The sequence below is a fragment of the Helicoverpa zea genome, chromosome 22, assembly GCF_022581195.2.
Source record: "Helicoverpa zea isolate HzStark_Cry1AcR chromosome 22, ilHelZeax1.1, whole genome shotgun sequence".
Lineage (NCBI taxonomy): Eukaryota > Metazoa > Arthropoda > Insecta > Lepidoptera > Noctuidae > Helicoverpa > Helicoverpa zea.
Window position 1 is genome coordinate 3,588,382 of NC_061473.1, and position 21,677 is coordinate 3,610,058.

General features: G+C 34.8%; 2 protein-coding genes across 2 annotated transcripts; both read right to left on the minus strand.

Annotated features, from left to right (window-relative positions):
• Positions 1-266: 266 nt before the first annotated feature.
• On the minus strand, positions 267-7,438 carry LOC124641401 (zinc finger protein ZFP2-like). The gene is made up of 3 exons (XM_047179475.1): positions 7,351-7,438; positions 7,100-7,249; positions 267-5,058 (listed from the first exon to the last, which is right to left on the minus strand). Exons 2-3 carry the CDS (start codon positions 7,211-7,213, stop codon positions 3,043-3,045), a joined length of 2,130 nt encoding a protein of 709 aa, XP_047035431.1. The 5' UTR covers positions 7,214-7,249; positions 7,351-7,438; the 3' UTR covers positions 267-3,042.
• Positions 7,439-8,519: 1,081 nt separating this feature from the next.
• Positions 8,520-9,314, minus strand: LOC124641152 (chymotrypsin-1-like). Its single transcript, XM_047179145.1, has one exon. The coding sequence runs from the start codon at positions 9,312-9,314 to the stop codon at positions 8,520-8,522; it is 795 nt and encodes a 264-aa protein (XP_047035101.1).
• Between the last annotated feature and the right edge of the window lie 12,363 nt (positions 9,315-21,677).

Genomic DNA, 21,677 nt, shown 5'->3' on the forward strand with positions numbered 1-21,677 from the left:
GCCCTGCTAAGATCAGCGTTCTTATTTTGTACCCATGAATGAAGCGGACACCCTGAATTATTAACATGTAGGCTACTTTATATCCCGATTCCAAAATTGGTTTCCCCGAGAGAATAGATAAAATTATAAAATAACCTTTTTACTCAAAGGTTAGCTCATTTCTTTTAAATAATAGGTATGTTTTTTCCTTCACCTAATTTAAGGAGGATTCAACAGTAAAAACATGGATTAGGTAAGGATTTTAACTATAAAATAAACACAAGAAAGAATCGATATTTTTTTATATTCTTTGACAATATTCCTTGGATTACAACAAAATGCGTCAGGAGCATTCATACCACCGAATTAGCCGCCTTCAGTGGCACATTGGATCACTTTGTACAAAAAAAAAACAAAACTGTTCAAGTTACGATGCTATAAACTTGTAAGGATCGGCGGTTACGTTATTAAGGTTTTTTTTTAATGAGCATTTACCCATCGAAATTATCAATTATTTACATAGTCAAACAAAAATATATATAACATTTATACACGACACTACTTATACTAAAATCAGTTTGACTGCAAAAGGCACTAAGTTCTTAGTGTTATTGCTATAGATAGAGTTACCAAAACAGCAAAAAAAAAAACGGTCTAGTATTATATTTCCGTTGTCTGTAAAAAAGCATGCATTGAAATTCCCCAATAGCCTATTTTCGGGAGACTTAAAAGATTATTCCATCTGAAAAAGTAAAAAAAAAATATTGCAAAACTTCATACTCCTTGCTTGTATAGAGATGTTTAATGCCGTTTTAAAGATAAGCCTTCTCTAAAAATAGGCTGATCTTCAGTTCATTAGATCCATATTTTATTTTATTTTTTATTCACCACTTCACTCTCCACAATGCAGACACAAAAGTTAAATAATCAGTGTGTATCACATATGACTTATGGGACAGGCAAGTTACTGGTTCATCATCCTCCGAGCGTTTTTTCCCAACTATGTTGGGGTTGGCTTCCAGTCTAACCGGATGTAGCTGAGTACCAGTGCTTTAGAAGGAGCGACTGCCCTATCTGACCCCACTCAACCCAGTTACCCGGGCAACCCAATACCCCTTAGGTTAGACTTGGTTAGACTGGTGTTAGACTTACTGGCAAGTTACTAGTTATAATAATTAATTTATTGACAAAAGCCTGTGAGTGACATCACAATATTGAAAAAAAATAATAATAATCATAGTTTTAATGTTGTTGCTACCTAATGGAAGCTGTTTTGGTAACACCTTTCAACATGTAACCGCCAACAGTTACAATACTATAACATCTTACATACAACACAAAACTATTTACACATTAAATAATTACACTTAGTTTCATCTGATAAATTAAAGTAGCTTATTATAAGTTTTCTTGTCGAAATCATTTCATGAATCTTTATGTACAAATGTGTTATGGAATCTAATGTTTTACATTAGAATTGAATGACCTGAATTTTGGATGAAATAAAGTAATATTTTTACTCAGAGCTCATATAAGAATGTGACATTCGCTTCATAGAAATTATGTCAAATTCAATCAAATTGAAAGACAACGGATCGGTTATTGAAATCTGCAGTAAATAGCATATTGGGTAAAACTAGTGATAACATTGACAGTATTTTGTGATAAAGGTAGCTAATATACTTTTTTTCACCAATTCAAAACTAAACAACTTTGGCGTTTTGTAAACCTTGAATATTTTTTTTTCTAATAAGAGTTATAACTCATTGAAAATTATCAATTTTCCTAGCTATACTGTACAAGGTAAGATATACAATATATTGTACATAGTTGACCATATCATGCTTTCTAAAGGTTTTTAAGCTTACATGTTGAACTATAATGCTAATTGAACACATGTATAATAATTTACATTGAATTGTGACAAATTAAAATTACAAATTCTTTCTTTTTATGAATAAGTGTACAAAAGCTGGATGCTTTTAAAATCAGTACGATAAAGAATGGTAATCCATTTACTACACACTTATAAGAACTAAAAAAAAACATGTCCAAATTGCCTGAAAACTGAATTATTACTTCATAAACATAACACAATTTGTACGAATGTATGTATGAAAAAATTGAAAAAATATTTATTATCAATTTTTTTTTACAATGGTTGAGGCCCTAGATCCCATACTAGGATTCCCTGTGTTGTGGGATCTATAATTTGCCTAATTTGCTTTTCCCTATCTGTATAATTTGCCTCTTAGTGCTTATTGTTATACAAATTTTGTGATCCAAATAAAAGCAAGACTGGGTATCTGCTGAGTGATGATTAATTTTGACAATGAAGGACACCTACATACTTGTGTGTGTTATATCTTAGTATAATAACGTATGAACACTGAATTTGGCACATTCTGGGTGTAGCTTGTGTATGTTTGATATTATATTACGACAAAAAGGAAGAGTAAAATATAACAAAAACAAAGACAAACAAGTCAGAAGTTAGCGACAAAATCAAATACTGGGATTATAGATATCCTAAATACGCAAGGTTAGTTAGGATGTATGTATTTTTGCATGCTTGTTATGTACTCTTTCACGCAAAAACTACCGAATGCATTTTAATAAAACTTGAGACAGCAAAGTGATAACTTAAAGATCAAAATAAAATGTAAGCTACTTTTTAACAATGTACGGTGAAACCGCGGGCGGCAGCTAGTCAGTATCCGTTTTTTTTTTCATATAATTACGAGAAACATTTTAAAATAATTAATTCTGTCGCGAATATCAGAGTTGCTGAAATGAAAATGGATCTGTAAGATAGTCTTTCATTTAGTTTTGTCTTATTTTTGTAAACACTTGTCATTTAAAAACGTTACTTGAAATTGACTCAAAAAGGTGATTATTTACTTAACAGAAAATAAATCAGTTTTAGGCTAATCTTGGTAGTTATTACATATGTAAAACAAAACTAGATGAATTCAGTTGAGACAGCAAGAGAAAAGTACCAGTCAGAAAAACAAAAACTAAACAATACAACTAATAGAATAATTTACACTAGAATCACAGTTCCTAGTACTGATTCCAGGGCAAATTGTCTATAGCATGCTTCTTTAGTTTATGCTTTTTCAAATATTTCGAGTCTATGAAAGCTTCACCACAAATGGAGCAGACATATGGTCTTTCACCCGTGTGTGTACGTAAATGAACCACCAAGTTACCTTTTAGAGCAAAGAACTTCATACAAACTGAACATCCAAACTTCTTTTCCCTTGTATGAGTCAGCTGATGTGTCCGTAAATGTGTCTTCGTCTTGAAACGTAAAGAGCAAAGCTGACATGGGAACGGTCGCTCATTGGTATGCACCCGTTCATGCATCAGCAACATAGCCTGGCTGGAACACCCCTTACCACAAATATTGCATTCAAACCTCTTTGCATTTTTTACTTTCAAGTTCTTGTGTGTCAGTATGTGTGTTTGCATGTCCTTCTTAGATGGTAGCACTTCACCACATTCGGAACATAATAGTTCTGTTGGATCGACTATGTGTGTACTCTCAATATGCTGCTCTAAAGCAGACTCCACAGAAAACATCTTCTTACATAACGAGCAAGCGTAACCAAGCAGTTTCCCTAAATTTGTAGTTATTTCCTGTTTCACAGTTTTCATTAATTCCTCTTTAACCTTTATTACTTTTGATCTCGTACAGTCTTCGGACTCTTTATGATCGGACAAAGCAGTCTTAGTCTCAAATGTTTTGTCACACTGGTTGCAAGAGAACGGATTCATATGTGTTAGTCTATGAGTTTGCATAGTAATTTTCTGGTGGAATCTCTTGAAGCATATGTCACACTCAAACTCTCTGATGCCACTGTGTATCATCATGTGACGCTTCAAGTTGTTTGGATTAGCAAATGTTTTTAAACAGACATTGCAGCGAGGTTTAAAGTTGTTGTGACCATATTTGATATGTTGCGTCAAAGAATTGCGTCTGATAAGTTGGTTGCAGAACGGACAAGTGATGAGGAGTCCTGTACTACTGTGAAGAAGCATGTGTCCCGTCAGTATCTCTGCAGACTCAAACCCTTTACCGCATAAGCTGCACAGATGTTCACCAGCAGGGTTGTGCTTGTATTGATGCTTCTCATAATCAGCCAGGTCCTCAAATTGCTCTCCACAATCACACAAGAATGTCCCATCCTCTTGTTGTAGGACAGTTGCTATTTGACCATCATCGGCATACTCTATAACCAGCTCTGAGCCATCATACTTCAGTATTTGGAATTGCGAGGTGTCATCACCTTCACAGAATATTACCTCTTGGGACAAACCATCTCCATCTTCTTCTTCATTTGTGACTAATTGTGTAAAATCGTTACTTTTCAAGAGTATAGTGCCATCGGACTCTGTGGTGGTCAATATTTTGATGAAGTTTTTCGAATTTGGAATATCTTTGATGACGTCTGTAGAAATAGTTTCTATTATTTCATTCTCTTGTGCCTGTTCTATTTGTGCTAAGCTCTGTTCGTGAGTCATTGTGTCCTCAGTTTCGTCAATATTCATAGCTCCATCCAAGTCATCATTCTCTTGGCTTTCCTCCTCATTTTCTAGGATAGTAGCGGGTACATTGGCAGGAACTTTAGTGTTAGACATAAGAAATGACTCAATCGAATCTTCAAACTGACTCTGTGTACTTTGAGTTTGTTCATGTATGTATGTAGTAGTATCTTCAGTTGCAGGATCATCAAATTGTTCTTCTTTGATGGGTACTACAGTAGGTTGGACTTTTGTTTTATCCTTGGGGTCATCTATCACTAAAACATAATAGCAGTCATCGTCACTATCAGTAGGTTCTTGTTTGATAATAGCTTCAAGCTGTTTAACAGGATCATTTCCAATGTCTTCATCATCACCACTATGGTCATACTTAGAGAGATTGTCACTTTTAGATATGTCTAGTACAGCATTCAGCTGTAGACGTAGTTCATTGTCCATTTTGATGCACTGTTTGCGAAATTGGTATGCAGAGTTCATGATTGAGTAACAGTCCGAGCACAGCTTCTGTGGCAAACCATCATCTTCTTTCACCTGGAATTTATAGATAAACAGTTAAGAACCTGGACATGTTCAGAACCAACATTAGTCTTTTTGTTGTCAAATATAGTTATATTTTGATAGGCACTTAACTAAAAATACAAGATATTTTTAGTTAAGTGCCTATCTACTTTTTTTTTATGTACCTATTTACTTTTTTAAATCATAATGCAGCTGAAAATCATACAATAATAGCATTTATTTTGTCAGTTGACTTCTTCAATATGTATTTCTGTAAAAATCTTATCTAAATTGTTTAAAACTTTTGGTTCAAAATGGTTTCAGCACATATATTTACCTGCAGTTTCACCCACATGCTGTGGGAACTACTTCCCATACTGGGATAAAATATAGCCTTACTTAGAAATAGTGTGATTTATTTATTTATTTATATTTATAATACTTTTTGCACAAACAGTACAATGGCGGACTTAACGCCTTAGGCGTTTTCTCCCAGTCTACCTTTGGGTGGTGTGGAAACAGCAGTGGTAGGTGCAGTTTTTAATATAGTCATACAAGCAAAGAAAAAAAAAAATATATAGAATATATTATGGATATAATAATACATAAACATAATATACTCCAAAAACAAGCAGCCATACATTCATCAATCATACTCAGCAAAGTATTAGGAGACACCGTATTCGTACGAACAGTAGAAGAACAACACTCACAAACTGACACACAAACACCAGACACTCAAAACACACATCCATCACCAAGCACGCAAGCGGGACCAGCCATCCAGGAACAGAACACACAGCAATCATCTAACACCGAACATTCGTCATCATCACAACCTAGAAGAGGGAGAAGAAGGATAAGAACAACGCAAACAAACACATCAACTACGTAATACATTACACTATATAATTAATAATACATACAAAATACTTAATAACAGACTAGGGGGGATATAGATATCTTTTTTTCCGCGGGTTGCGGAACGGGATATCTATTAAAACCGACATAAAGTCGAGAAGGTCAAACCTACCAATCAATATATATACATATATACATACATATTTAGATTTACCAACTGTGAAACAATTTTTCAAATGGGTTAAGTAATTTTGGAGCTTTTAGGGAATAAAAAACAAAAAAATGTTTCCTTTTTATTAGATTAAGAGATGATGAATGAATATGTCTCTTGAATAAGATGTAATGAATGGGTATAATATAAAATGTTAAAAGGATAGGTATCTCCAATCATTTTTTGATGGTTCTAAGCAGGTATACATAGTATCACAATGGAGATAGACTGAAACCGAATAATTCAATATCATCTCTCTGCTTTTTTCCCAACTATGTTGGGGTCTGCACCAGTTACCAGTGTTTTACAAGGACAGATTGCCTATCTGACCTCCTCCTACTGACCCGTAGGTAAGTAGGGAAAAACCTAATGATGCAATAGACAGGTTAAAATAGTTACAGCAAGTTCAAAGCAACTATGAAATAACTAGTAAGATCTAAGACAACTGTTCCGATTCAAAAGTTCTTCTCAATTATTGTCTTTAAAGAACCTATTCAATCATGTTAATGTATTTACAAGATGGATGTTGACCATATTTAATAGGTCAATATATGCTTGATGAAATCTAACTCTCAGAATCTAAGGAACATGAATGTAATTTTCAGAAATTTTGATGGTCTGAGTATACCTGTTATTATTTTTTACTCCAATATATGTTGTATATTCATTACACTAACGAAAAATATGATTGTATCATATCCAAGCTTTTGTTTAACCTAAATAAAATAGAGCATCCGTGACGACGCTTTGCCGCCTTTTTTAGATACTCCATCTTCCAAACTATTCACAGCAAATTCGACCTTATTATGTCTAATTGCACGTACAATAACGTCTAAAATCCTTTGCAATCAACTCATTTTCGCGGCCATTCTAAACTATACCAGAGGTTAGGATTCATGTCAATAATTAAAAATCTGACATACTTACATGACATTTTAGCGATAATAACGCGGATTTTACATCTTCAATACGTAATAAAACATGGACATAGGATAAACGTACCTCAATCGTAGTAACTTCAAGGAATTTCTCAGTTACATTCTGTTCAGTATCTAGGAGTGACACTTCAGAATTGGCAGACAAACAACAGCGGCAAAGATCGGACCACGTATCCATTTTAATAGACGCGCATTATTATCCAACCAGTAACACCTGGAAAAATTAATATAAACACTGTAAGAATGCATTGTTTTGACAGTTAGTAATCAAAGACCACAATATAAGGTATCCAAAGAGAAAAATTATCTACGGACCATGCCCATAAAGACGATCTATTCGAAATTATAGACAAGAGACGAGCGTCCAAAATGGAGGCAGCAGCACAACGGAAGTTACGTCACGATAGATATTTTTTAGCTGTCATGGTGGTACAACTGACAGGAAAAAATGTGCGTTCCAGTCATCACAATTTTTTTAGTATTGTTTTTTAGTAAATACTTGTGCCTTAAAATGAATTCGCTTCTTTTCATTAAATTATGTTTATTTTTTAATTATGTAAAGGTTAAACACCTAGTTCTTTATAACAATATGTTAATGGTTCTGTTCATTTTCCGCGTTAATTGTCTATGGTTTTCATACGATTTTCATTGACGCTGAATAAAGTAATGTTTACCAAAAATAATGTTGTGACAATTCTTTGACTAGTACATATTAATCATTAGTTTTCGGTCTTCATTTCATTCACATAATATTAAATCAGTTTCCTATCGTTATTCGTTTTAAAAAAAGAACCACCATTCCATAGATAATTCCAAAAATTCGGCTGTCAAATCTGGAAGAACGGGATTGCCAGTTTTGAAAATGTATTTTTGTATCATGGGTTATGTTTGATTTAAAATATTATTTACAATATTACAAAAAAAATATTTAAGAAAATTATATATTGATTTGATGTTTATGGAAAAAAATGCTTGGTTCTTAATTGGTAAGCCATTGATTGTATAAAGAAATGAGTACTCTCGTCGATATGATTATGTGCAACTGGCTGTTTTTTAGCGGTTTCATCCGTATTTCGTAAGTAAGTATAGATCATAGACATAATATGTATAGATATAGAAGTATAGATGGCGTGCAGCCAAGCGGTCAGCTATGGGTCAGCTAAAAGCGCGACGTTAAGCAGCCTACACACCACGATTTTCGCTAAAGTTGATCGGAGCCAATGAGGGCGCAGGGTAGTGTAGCGAAGTTAGTCGAAGTAAGCCGAAGTACCACTTTACTCTCTTCGTAATATGCGCAATTATTTTCATTTCTATGAATTAACTTATATGAACAAAATACATTACATTTTATTATGTTTATTCAAGATTTTATGCGCACAGTTTATGAGACAAAAACAACAACGTACGAAGGCACTGCTTATTTCTTATGAAATCTCTTCCAGCTTGACATTAAAATTTTCATCAGCAAATAGTGACAGGTAACATCAAGTTGAATGTAAAACATTATTGATCCAGTCGAGGTAGGGGCTGACCGGTGCAAAGGCAACGATTGACGCAAAAGGATTTTGATCACCAAAAGACATTACACCAATGATTCTATCGTCAAAGAATAAAGGCCCACCCGAGTCTCCTTTAGCTCCAGTATCCTGGCGTGATGAACACTTAGGACCAACACAAACTAATATGTTAGCTAGTTCCTTATAAATCGCAGGACATGCCACAATTGCGCCTTCTCCAACTTGTAGCTGCCGCGTATCGTCATCACCAATCTTCTTTGTCAGCCCGCCCCCTATATACTTCACAGGCAGTCCCATCATTGTCAAATGATCTACCGCGGACAATCTTCCATAACGTGGAAGGATTATATCACTGAAGCGCACCAGAGCTACGTCGTTTCCAGTTAGTTTTCCACCTACGACGAGAAACGAAGGATGTACAATATATTCTGAAACTGCAATGTATGCTCCGGTTTCCAGAGGAGATACCGTATGGTTTCCGTACCACACGTAATGCTGGTACCTTTGTCGTCGTGAGCAATGTGCAGCTGTAAGACCATAGTTCTTCATTATGATGGAGATGGTACATGTCCTTATATGACGATTTGATTTTTTCAGTCTCATAATCACTGCGATATACGGGTATTCATGGGTTGCGACGTCTTGACCATGGAATACTCTAGGTTTTGGTGTCTTATTTGGTGCCCACGGTTCACTCGCGTTGGCATTAACTGGTGGTGTCTTGTGAAATGACAAAAATAATAGCGTAGGTACCAAGAACATTTGTGTGTGTGTTCTAGAAAATAGTGTTCGAGTGGTTACTGAGTGCGGTATACCAATGCGTCGTAAAAAATACAATTGAATTTTGATAAACCGTGGCGTATATTATTTATTTAATACACTACGAAGGACTTACATATTATAAACTCTTTTGCAAAAAAAGCGGGCACCTATGCGAAATCTTAATTTAAGGACTTCACGTATATTTTAAAGGATTTTAATAGCTGTAGTATGTTATTAGCATCAAAAGGGTTAGCCAAGCATGCGTGAGAGTGTATTCTAAATTTAAATTTTGTAGAATTTGCTAAGAAACCGGTTAAACCTTGTTTTGGACTAATTGCTGGTAGAAAGTTTGAGGGCGTTTTGAAAAGTTTTTGACGTGATTTTCAGAAAACTGATAATGCAGTTTTAATTAATGATTAAAGTACCCTTCTGTTACATCAAAACATTTTTGATAAAATTTTCACCTGTTCTAAATGGTCTTATGCTGATGATCGATGGCAATGTATAGTTTCAGCTCAACTTCAAGGTCAGCTCAACTGACGCAGTTGAGCTGACCTTGCAATTTGTACAACATACCGAATTATTTAATTCATATTTGACATCCTTCTAAAATGTCCTTGTGAACGAAAATGAAATCTATACCAGTAAGGTATCTACTGTAGGAGGTATTTACTTTCTTTTCCTTCCGTCGTATTTACCTAAGTGATAGTGAGTGGAAATCTTTATAAGTTGTTACGATTCATGCTAAGGGTGTGTCCTCCTGAAATTAACAAGATACACCATGGATTTCATAGAAGTAAATGCGCTTTTACACCAGCAAATTTTCCACTTGATTTTTTTACGCGCGATATATTCCGAACGACAATAAACCTGTCGCGTGTAAAAATCAAGTAAATAGCATGTTTCATTGCGAACTGGAATAATTAAAGATACATTTTTTTTTAAAGTTCCCTTTCGTCTTAGTTACTTGTGTCACAATCAAGTCTTTAATGACCTGGTTTTCGTATGAAAATTTAGTAAAATAAACATTTTATATTAGTCAAGCAAGTGCCTAAGTAAGTATTTTTCATTTTGCAAATAATAAGATTCATTTTAAAATACTTAAGAACGATATCCGTGAACGCAGCCCAAGACCCGAGAACAAATGGCGCGGAAAGTGCGATCCACAATTCCCGCCAGAACTTAGAAATGAAAATGGCGCTCGAATACGCGATCATCGATAGCGGCCACAATACGACCTGAGATTGATTGATCAGCCGTCTGTTTGCGATTGATTCGCTATACAACTGATTGCTTCGGAATTTTCTGTGCACTGGATTAAAAGCAAACAAGACATTCTGGTGGTCCTGTAGAATTGAGAATTGTTGATTTTGGTGGTTAGATTAAGTACCTAAGTAGTTTCATGATTCATGACCTTTCTTGAATAGGTTAGGTAAATAAAAAAAAATGCTAAGTAGTAGGTAAGCTGTGAAAAATATGCTGTGTTTTAATTGATGTCTAGATTGATACCTACTTAGCGCTTTGAGTAGACTTATCGATTATTTTGAGACAGACATTCTTATACATATTAATTGTTAGTCATTCTTGGTAAGTTTCATTGTTGTGACTGTAAGAGGTAAAGGCAAGAAACAAAATACGTTAAAATAAACTGCTTCTTAAATTAATGGACTCAATTTTCCCCCGTTAAATATTCAATCAGTACGCAGGTTTTATTTACGGGATAAAAAGGGATGTTTATAACATTAATACAGAATAACGGCTGAATAAACTCTACTCCGATATTTGGATGATGGATGGACTTTGAGGGGACTATTCAATCAAGCACTGGGAAATGCCCTCTCATGCTCAAATCTTACCCCTACTATTGGTACTATTGATTCGTCTCATTTCTAATACTAAACGATCTCTGTATGCATAGACACAGTTTTTTATTTTGTTTGTGTCGATGACAAAAATTCCCCGAGACCTATTTATATCTATCATAACTTTATTATTCATTTGAGAACATCTAATCACAAATAACTTTTAGTATCGTATTTCGGAAAGCACGATGAACTGTAGGTACCGGCTGTCAATTGAACATCTTTGGTAGTCGTAACGGGTAATCCGAAGCCAGTAAGTCTGGGTAATTGGCCTGAAGAGGTAAGACAGGCAGTCGCTCCTTGTAAAACACTGGTACTCAGCTGCATCGGGGAAGACTGGAAGCCGACCCCAACATTGTTGGGAAAAGGCTCGGCAGATGATGAACTCGAAATACAGACGTGATACATGAAACATTTTGGTTGGGGAAAATGGAAATAGATTTAAATGAAAACGTTTGGTAGCACATTCGTTCCGCATAAAATCCTTCTGTTATAACATCTATACGATCAGGTTTATTTATACTGGTCTTTATATTCCGGTGCAAAATCTGAGATTTGGCATCAAACTCGCAATTTGCAGTAAAGGTGGTATAGAGTACTACAGGGAAGCTTAGGTCTTCATGAGGAAATCCAGTTCAGCAGGCGTAATACAAATTGAAAATCTTATTTCAATAGTAGTTTTCAAAAATTGCTGATACCTAAAAGTAACCATTGCTTATAGAGCATCTGTTATGCCTCAAAGTCCGTTTAATTGCAAACATCAATTAATCGTTAAACTTATTTTGTGTAATAATAACAAATTGGTGATTTTGTTGTCTGATCAACTGACTAGATTCTACATAATTTCTTTGGATTTCCTTTGAAAAATAATTATTTGTACGCAAATACAAATATTGCTCATGCATATAAACAATATTTGTATACGCGTTAGAAAATTTTGTATGGAAAATAACGTGTGTTTAACTTTTTTTGTTATTTGTATATACATATAGCCCGGTCAAAATAGACATAAAAGTAGTGGTCAAATAACAAAAATTCCCACAAAGTTGATTTTTGGTGGAGAGCTAGATTTGATCATTATAAATAAAATACTAAAAGTCCCCATCGATCCTATGTGTGCGTCAAAAGTTATTCGAGGTCAAATGTCAAAATTTTTGTTTTTTTTGTGTTATTTTCGAAAACGGTAAGTTTTATCAAAAAAAGACATCAGACCAAAGTTGTAGATCTTTAAATTTTCTACAAGAATGGCATTAACAGTTTTCTCATAAATCTTACCATTCCTGAGATATCGCGATTCAAAGAGTCACACTACACATGATATGCACATACAAGCCACGTATGTACGACGGCTGCCTTTAAGTTTTGTCGTTTGAAATAAGTATAGACAATCTAGTAGGTTAATACCATTTATTGTTTTTCAGAGAATTCTCCGCAATATTTAATGCACTTTTGCATGCATTAAACCCAGTTCTTGAAATATTTATTCCATTCTGAAGTGGGGGTAGTCAAATTGGCCGATTTGTATGAGTCAACAGCTTTTTCAGGTGTTCTGAAACGTTTACCACGAAGACTTTACTTAATTTTGGGGAATGTAAAACAATCGTAATGCCCACGGATCCATGTCACGGTATGTTACATATTGGTCTGCGACAATTAACTGCCGCATAGCCTCGATATTATCTTGGGTCATATGGGGTTTTGAATTACCTTCACGTGGCTTGTCGCTGAGGCTAGATTGCCCACCTTTTAATCCTAAATATCAGCGTACTGCAGTCCTAGACACTAACACAGAACAAAATTTTTTCAACCTCTGAAGTCGCGCACAATCCGCTTTTAAAGTGTAAAAAATTATCGCATGCTAATTTTCCTTCGACATTTCCATTTTTATCCAGAAGACTGGGGTTGGAAATTGATACATAATATCTGGACTCTATTAAAACTTTACTCCCACCTGCTCCAGAAAAACTCCTGACATTATTTTTTGCAATTGCAAAAATGATTGTAGTATCAAATCATCCTCCGAGCCCTTTTCCCAACTATGTTGACTGTTGAGGTCAGCTTCCAGTTTAACCGGATGTAGCTAAGTACCAGTCCTTTACAAGGAGCGACTGCCCTATCTGACCCCCTTAACCCAGTTACTCGGGCAACCCAATACCCCTTGGTTAGACTGGTGTCAAACTTACTGGCTTCTGACTACCCATAACGACTGCCAAGAATGTTCAATGACAGCCAGAACCTACAGTTTAACGTGTCATCAGAAACACAGTCATTGGTGTCCAAGATATGCTTAGAAAGTACATACAAACTTAGAAAAGTTGCATTGGTACTTGTCTGACCTGGAATCGAAGCCACTCATACTTGAACGGTTGGTTCTTTACCCACTAGGCCACCACGAGTTTTTGTATGAATCTGATAAATCTAAAACAATCACAATAATAGTTAACCCAATAGTTAATATCAATAATGACATCATATTAGAACTTGACGACAATTATTCCCTTAAACTATCCTAAAATTGTCATGACAGTTAGTGGAGTAGGTCTACAGGGGAAACCACGATAAAAAAAAACGCGCCGAATATACTACCTCACAGGTGGCGTGGAAATGTGTGCATGTCATGTATGGAATATACTTTGAAGCGCGATATCTCAGGAATGGTAACATTTAGGAGAAAACTGTTAATGCCATTTTTGTATAAAATTTTATAATCTACAATTTTGGTCTGATGTATTTTTTTGATAAAACTTACCTTTTTCGAAAAAAAAAAATTTGACATTTGACCTCGAATAACTTTTGACGCACACATGGGATCGATAGGGACTTTTAGTATTTTATTTATAATGATCAAATCTAGCTCTCCACCAAAAATCAGCTTTGTGGGAATTTTTGTTATTTCAAATGTCTATTTTGACCGGGCTAATAGTTCAATAATAAGAACCACAATACCTAACAAAACCTTTCTCAGACTGTTCTACACTAAAACAAAATTATATAAATAGCTTTGTTTACTATCTAAAATATAGTTGTTAAAATATTTACGAGAACGCTCACGTTTTCACACGTTCATAAGTAAAATTGTTATCGTTCTTATGTTGGTAAGATGTTCCATATTTTTGTCTTCGAGTGTACGAGAAAGAGAATTTATTGTTTCTTGTAATTAATGAGGAAACGTTGACGTCTCTATGGCGTGACGAAAGTTACGGAAGACCAGTGTTTTCGTCATGATTAAGGTACGTTTTGAATTCTTGGTGCCGGCCGCACATGCCGCGATTGCATGAAGTCGGCGACAGTTTTGTATGTACATGAAACCGTTTTGGATCGAAGCGGCAGCAGCAAGTGCAGTCGCTGTCAGATATCTGACATCTGACATCGATTTCAGACAGTGATGTATGATGCGGCCAAATTCATGCAGTCGCGGCATGTGCGTTCATGATTGCAAAACGTACCTTACCGCATACATCGAATAGGCCCTGTTGACATTGTGATTGTTGGCCCTGTTGATTGTTATCATTGTGTGATGTATTCGAAACCCGCAACCGATTTCCAAAATTAGCCTTAATATAAACTCAAAAATCACTTATTCAAATTTAGCTACAAAACAGCACTTTTTGAAAGTCTAAATACCTATACAAAAGACAGCCCCCAAAACGGCCAGCCTTCCCATCTGTTTTTGCTGAGAAGAAGAAGTGGCGCAACAAACTCCCCAGCAATGAAATCGTCGATCGTCATCATTCGGCTAGAGTCGACAATGAGTCAACGAAAATCAAATGTCCCATCAAGATGCTTAAATTCCTACTGCTTTTGCTAGAATGTTGCTGTTACTGTTACAGCCTTTATATCGTCCCACTGCTGGGCACAGGCCTCCTCTCACACGGATAAGGATTGAGCATTAATCACCACGGTTGCTCAATGTGGGTTGGGGATTTTAGACTTAATAGTCCAGGTTTCCAATGTTGCAGTAAAAAAATAACATTTAATAATACATACTTACACTCTTCGAAATTAGATTTACGTCAGCATTGTGTTTAGGTATCAACTACATAGATTAATATGCCTAAAGTTCATGTTTGGATACATAAGAAGAAATATAAATTATATGAACGTAGAGGTATATAAATCAGGAAAAATAGAACGAGACAAAAATAACCGTAGATTTTTATTGCGATTAATTTGATGTATTTCAAAAGGAGCAGTTAATACATTTTTTTGAATTTGTGCCTTAACTTACCATTTAAGTGCTTTACATCTAGACATTTTTGAGCAATCGACTTTATTTTCTTTATTTTCTTCTACAACTTTTGCAGGGGTGTCTGCATTTTCACCAGTTGCTGGAGGTGGTATTACTTGTTCAGTTTCTTTATTTTTGTCTTTTAATATCGATACACACGTGTTAGGCCTGGTTGGCTTACAACCTCTTTTCAACCTTATTACGTTAGCAGAAGCGCAGTCGCACATACTACCCGGTTCATCAAAGTCAATGAGCTGAATATCATACAAACCTTGATTGTACTCAGCATTTGTTCTCAATAGAAGATTCCTTAATTTTATAGGAAGTAATAATTCGTTTCTATCTAACATAGAAACATGGAGTAACTGTCTTAGATGGGCGTTTCTGCACAGACTTTTACAAAGCTCTGCATTGTCGAGTTGGGTGTTAGACGACTGTACAAGAATCGGAAGAAACAGCATGATGAAACAGCAAATAACTGCAAAAATAGTGGGTGTAAGTAGAAATTTCAATATCTGTATGTAATATTATGAAGCTGAAGAGTTTGTTTGTTTGAATCTGCTGAACTCTGTAAATACAAGACCAATTTGAATAATTATTTCAGAGGTTCAGATGGGAGCGCGGAGTAGTTTCTATGGGGGTTAAATACCTACCTAACCACGGAACCAGTGTAACATAAATATGAATAAGAGCTGATCATTATCATCGTTAGCTTTTTTACTATCCCATTGCTAGGCGCAGGCCTCTCTCACAGAAAAGGATTGAGCTTCAATCTGCTGAAAAGCTTATCATAATTTTTCTTAAAAAAATAAAATATCGTAAGTACCTGTATTGATTTCCATTTGGCATAACGTTCTCACAACAGTATTTCGACTAAAGTATTAAAGTAGAATGGATTAGAAGGTTCTTAACTTTCAATTACTTTTAGATGTAGTTTTACTGATTGATTTCATAATATATTCATTTACTTGTTCAATTTACGTGCTATAATTAGTTTTTTTGCAACTTTCCTGATTACGTACCGAAGTAATTTTCACATTATGGCCAACTAATTCATCATCTCTCTAGCCTTTTACTATGTGGGGGTCGGCTTCCAGTCTTAACAGATGCAGCTGAGTACCAGTGTTTTACATGGAGCGACTGCCTATCTGATCTCCCAACCCTAGCCAAGTTGTTAGACTTTCTGGCGAGCGTAACGCCTGCTAAGGATGCGCTCATGGCAGCGGGGCGGGACCCGTCGATTTCATGTGCCTTCCGAAATACGGAGGAACTCATCATGACGAGATCCGCGGACCGACTGTGATAAAGAATAAGAAATATTTCCAAAAAAGTACACGTTCTGTTATCATTAGCCCCAAATCAGGCAAAGCCTGTATCTTGTGTCTAACACTTTATAAACTCGCCAATATAAATATTTCCTTATGTTTACTATGAACTCCCCTATGTATTTCCTTATATACACTTTATGTACTCCCCTATGTATTTCCTTATGTACACTCTATGTACTCCCCTATGTATTTCCATATACACTTTATGTACTCCCCTATGTATTTCCTTATGTAAACTCTATGTACTCCCCTATATATTTCCTTATATTTATTTATTTATTTATTTATTTATTTATTTATTTATTTATTTATTTATTTATTTATTTATTTATTTATTTATTTATTTATTTATTTATTTATTTATTTATTTATTTATTTATTTATTTATTTATTTATTTATTTATTTATTTATTTATTTATTTATTTATTTAATAAGTACAGTGACAGACTACAGGTTAAGACAATCAAGAAAAACAATAGTTAGCATACAGTACATAAATCTGAAGTCCAATTATTCCTGTACATAACATATACACTCTATACATACATATACACTCTATGTACTCCCCTATGTACACTCTATGTATTTCCATATACACTTTATGTACTTCCCTATGTATTTCCTTATGTACTCCCCTATGTATTTCCTTATGTACACTCTATGTACTCCCTATATATTTCCATATTCACTCTATGTACTGCCCTATGTATTTCCTTATGTAAACTCTATGTACTGGCCTATGTATTTCCTTATGTACACTCTATGTACGGTCCTATGTATTTCCTTATGTACACTTTATGTACTGCCCTATGTACACTTTAGGTATGTACTCCCCTATGTATTTCCTTATGTACACTCTATGTACTCCCCTGTGTATTTCCTTATGTACACTTTATGTACTCCCCTACGTATTTCCTTATGTACACTCTATGTACTCCCCTATGTATTTCCTTATGTACACTCTATGTACCCTCTATGTATTTCCTTATGTACACTCTATGTACTCCCCTATGTATTTCCTTATGTACACTCTATGTACTCCCCTGTGTATTTCCTTATGTACACTCTATGTACTCCCCTATGTATATCCTTATGTACACTTTATGAATTCCCCTAAGTATTTCCTTATAGGACACTTTAAGAACTCCACTTCCTAGTGTTATGGCTGGAAAGAAGAAGCGGTGAAGAACAAACTTCCTAGCAACACAGCTGTCTATTTCAATTTAATCTATACTTATCCTATTTCAATTTTATTTAAGAAATCTTTAGTTTCTTGTGTTGTCCCCCACATGTGGAAGTCGGCATATATATCGCCAATACATAAGAAAGGAGTCAAAACAGAAATTGCAAATTATAGACCGATATCCAAACTGTGTATTGTCGCCAAGATTTTCGAACGTATAGTGTACAACCAAGTTTATTCGGCTTTAAAATTATCATTTAGTCCCTTCCAACACGGTTTTCTCAAAGGTAGATCCACTGTTACCAATCTTCTACTGCTAAACAATTACATCACAGATGCAATGGATCATGGTGGGCAGGTTGATGTCATTTACACAGATTATAGTAAATGTTTTGACCGGATCGACCATTCCATCCTATTACGAAAGTTAGAGGGGATCGGTATACGCGGTGACTTACTCAGATGGTTTTCATCTTACATAGAAAACAGGTCACAGGCTGTAGTATTAAATAACTACATTTCTAGCTGGGTTTCAGTCCCTAGTGGTGTCCCCCAGGGCTCCCTGCTCGGTCCGTTATTATTTATTATTTACGTAAATGACATCGATTCCTGCTTGACTTCATCCAAATTATTGTGCTTTGCTGATGATATGAAGATATACGCAACTATATCTTCAACAGCGGACATGTCAGCACTTCAAAAAGATTTACAGAGTCTTCAAGATTATTGTAAAAATAACAAGCTTGACCTGAACCCCAGCAAATGCTCTGTTGTGACATATTCTCGTGGAAGATCGGTTCTAACCACAACGTACACTCTAGGTGGTCATGTCTTACCCAGATGTGATACTATTCGTGATCTGGGAGTGCATCACGATTACAAACTAAGCTTTGATAAGCATGTCGATGCTATCGTTGCTAAAGCGTCTAAGTCTCTGGGTTTCGTTATGCGATTATCTAAGTGCTTCACAAAAGCCAAAACTTTAAAAATTCTTTACTGTACTTATGTTAGAAGCCACTTGGAATATGCATCTGAAATATGGAATCCCTGCTATCACAAATACATTGACCGCATTGAGCGTATCCAAAAAAGATTCATAAAATTCTTATGCTATCACCAAGGAGTACCGTATCAATCGGTTAACTACCCCAATCTCTGTAAAAAATTTCATCTTTTACCACTGGCTCATCGACGTGACATCTCTGACTGCATATTTTTATTGAAAACGGTTCAAGGTGATATAAATTGTTTTGAAATTTTATCGTCTTTCTTTTTTAATGTGCCAAGTAAATCCAAAAGGTTCAATCCACCGCTAAGCGTACCATTATCAAATACAAATTACAGGCAAAATTCTTATTTTGTGCGTGTGTGTAGATATTTTAATAAGGTGTGTAAGCAGTTTGACTTTGACATATTTAACACAAGTGTGACTTCGGTGAAAAAGAGTTTAGCATTGAATTTCTTTAAAAATTAAATTATTTGTTCCCATCTTTCAATTCAATTTCTAATACTTAACATTTCCCTCAAAAAATCCTGTAGCAAAGTTATTGGTTTTGCGTTTTTAATTATTGTTTTTTTTTTTTTTTTTTTTTTTTTTTTTTGCTCAGGTGTTATAAGCAGTGTGTTGAGTTTGTTCCACTGTCCTTTTTTATGTTTAACTAGTTTTAGAAGTGAAGACTTGTAATTGGCTGTCAGTTAGTCACACAATTACCTATTATATGTACTTAGCTGTAAGTCTTCCATGCTCATAAATAAATAAATAAATAAATAAATAAATAAATAATAAATCTGTAGAGAGGTCAATTCTGTACATTAAATATATTTCCAAAATAACTATCGGGGAGTGATAAGTGATCGATACTGATGCCAAAAATGTAATCAGTAAATTTTTTGTCTGTCTGTCTGTCTGTCTGTCTGTATGTTCGTTATAAAAAAAAAAAACTACTTGATGGATTTTAATGAAACTTGGCACAATTATTCTTCATACTCCTGGGCAGGTTACAGGATACTTTTCATCACGCTACGATCAATAGGAGGAGAGCAGTGAAGGGAAAAGTTGGGAAAACGGAAGAAGTTATTCCATTTTTTACGCTTCCGTCGGGTGTGCAGCCTTAATGGTTAAAGCTACACAAAAACCATGTATGACGAAAATGTTCTCCTTGAAATTATGTAAAAAATATATCACGACAGCATATGTCTATCTTTTATGGTTGGCTCACAATAACACGTGTAACTTTCGATAGCTTAGCAGTTTGGCGCTTTCTGATTATATTTGTCTACTATTACGTTTATAACATCCTCACGCACGCATTTAGAAAAAGAAATATTATTACCTATTCAATAAAAAAAGAAACATAGGTATAAATCGGTAAGGAAACACCAAAGGACAATGGGCACAAATATATGGGACCTGGTATACCCCACCAATAGGAATGTCATATATATCATTGGATAGGCCTTTTTATGTAGGACAAGATTTACTATGACAGCTTTGCTGAAATGTTTGTCCGTTCTGAGATATAGATCAAAAACTGTGCTAAAGTTAGAACTAAGTAATCTATTGATACCTCAAGTTTTTAAAGGAAAATCTAAGTACTAATAACTTTAAGTCTTGTAAGTACTACTGTGCCCGTTAGGATCCATAATTGTTACTATTATGTAGCATTTCAACCTTTTATTGTACCAACTGGATGTTGGGCGTAGTGAGAAACCGCACCAATAGGAAAGTCATACATATCATTGGATAGGTCTTTTTAACTGGAACAACATTTACTATGACAGCTTTGTTCTATTGTTTGTCCGTTCTGAGATATAGATAACAAACAATCTTAAAACTGATGCTAATCAATACTGTAATCTGATTTTCTTTCATACAAGACTTACACTTAGTAGTTCTTAGATTTTCCTTTAAAAACTTGAGTTATCAATAGATTACTTAGTTCTAACTTTTGCACAGTTTTTGATCTATATCTCAGAACGGACAAACATTTCAGCAAAGCTGTCATAGTAAATATTGTTCTACATAAAAAGGCCTATCCAATGATATATATGACATTGCTATTGGTGGGGTATACCAATCTGCCCATTGTCCTTTATACATGAAATGCGGTATATAAGCTATCGCGCGTGAATACTAAATCATGCTATAACGATCATTTTTGTGTAACAGTCGCGCCCGACGCGGCTCGCGGCGCGGGCTGCGCGAGCTTCATACAATATTTGCTGTTGATGCGATTGATGCCAAATTGCGAATAGACATTTAGAGTGTTCAACCTTAATGACCGACAATTATAGATATTGACAAAAATTGCAGCGCGACTTTAAGTAATTTATTTTTAACGTTCTTTTGTTACAAATTATTAATAGTTTACATTTTATTTCTTTTTAGTTGATGTAGTAGTAGGTACGCAAATATTTAGATAATTGGATGTGCTGGTGTTTATTATTCCCTTTCTTTGCACAAAGTCCGAATTTAACGCGGACGAAGTCGCTGGCAGAAGCTAGTTATTAATATAATTTACAATTACACAATTCAATATCATAAATCAATAGAGCGAACCGAAAAATACAAAATAAATAAATAAATAAATTGTTTATTACTTCACTTTGAACATAATTTTACAACATTTTGCTAATTCTAAAAAGTGCTGATGTATAATTTGCCCGAACTAGGTAAAAACCTGTGTCTCGGGCGTAAAAGTGCTTATTATAATATTATTATAGCGAATTAACAATAAATTGATATGCGTAAATAAAATAGA

Bases quoted from the DNA above. Each gene is read 5' to 3' on its own strand.
- LOC124641152 (XM_047179145.1), bottom strand. From the start codon at position 9,314: ATGTTCTTGGTACCTACGCTATTATTTTTGTCATTTCACAAGACACCA.
- LOC124641401 (XM_047179475.1), bottom strand. From the start codon at position 7,213: ATGGATACGTGGTCCGATCTTTGCCGCTGTTGTTTGTCTGCCAATTCT. The intron at 5,059-7,099 runs GTACGTTTATCC...TATAAATTCCAG, and splicing joins TTGAAGTTACTACGATTGAG to GTGAAAGAAGATGATGGTTT.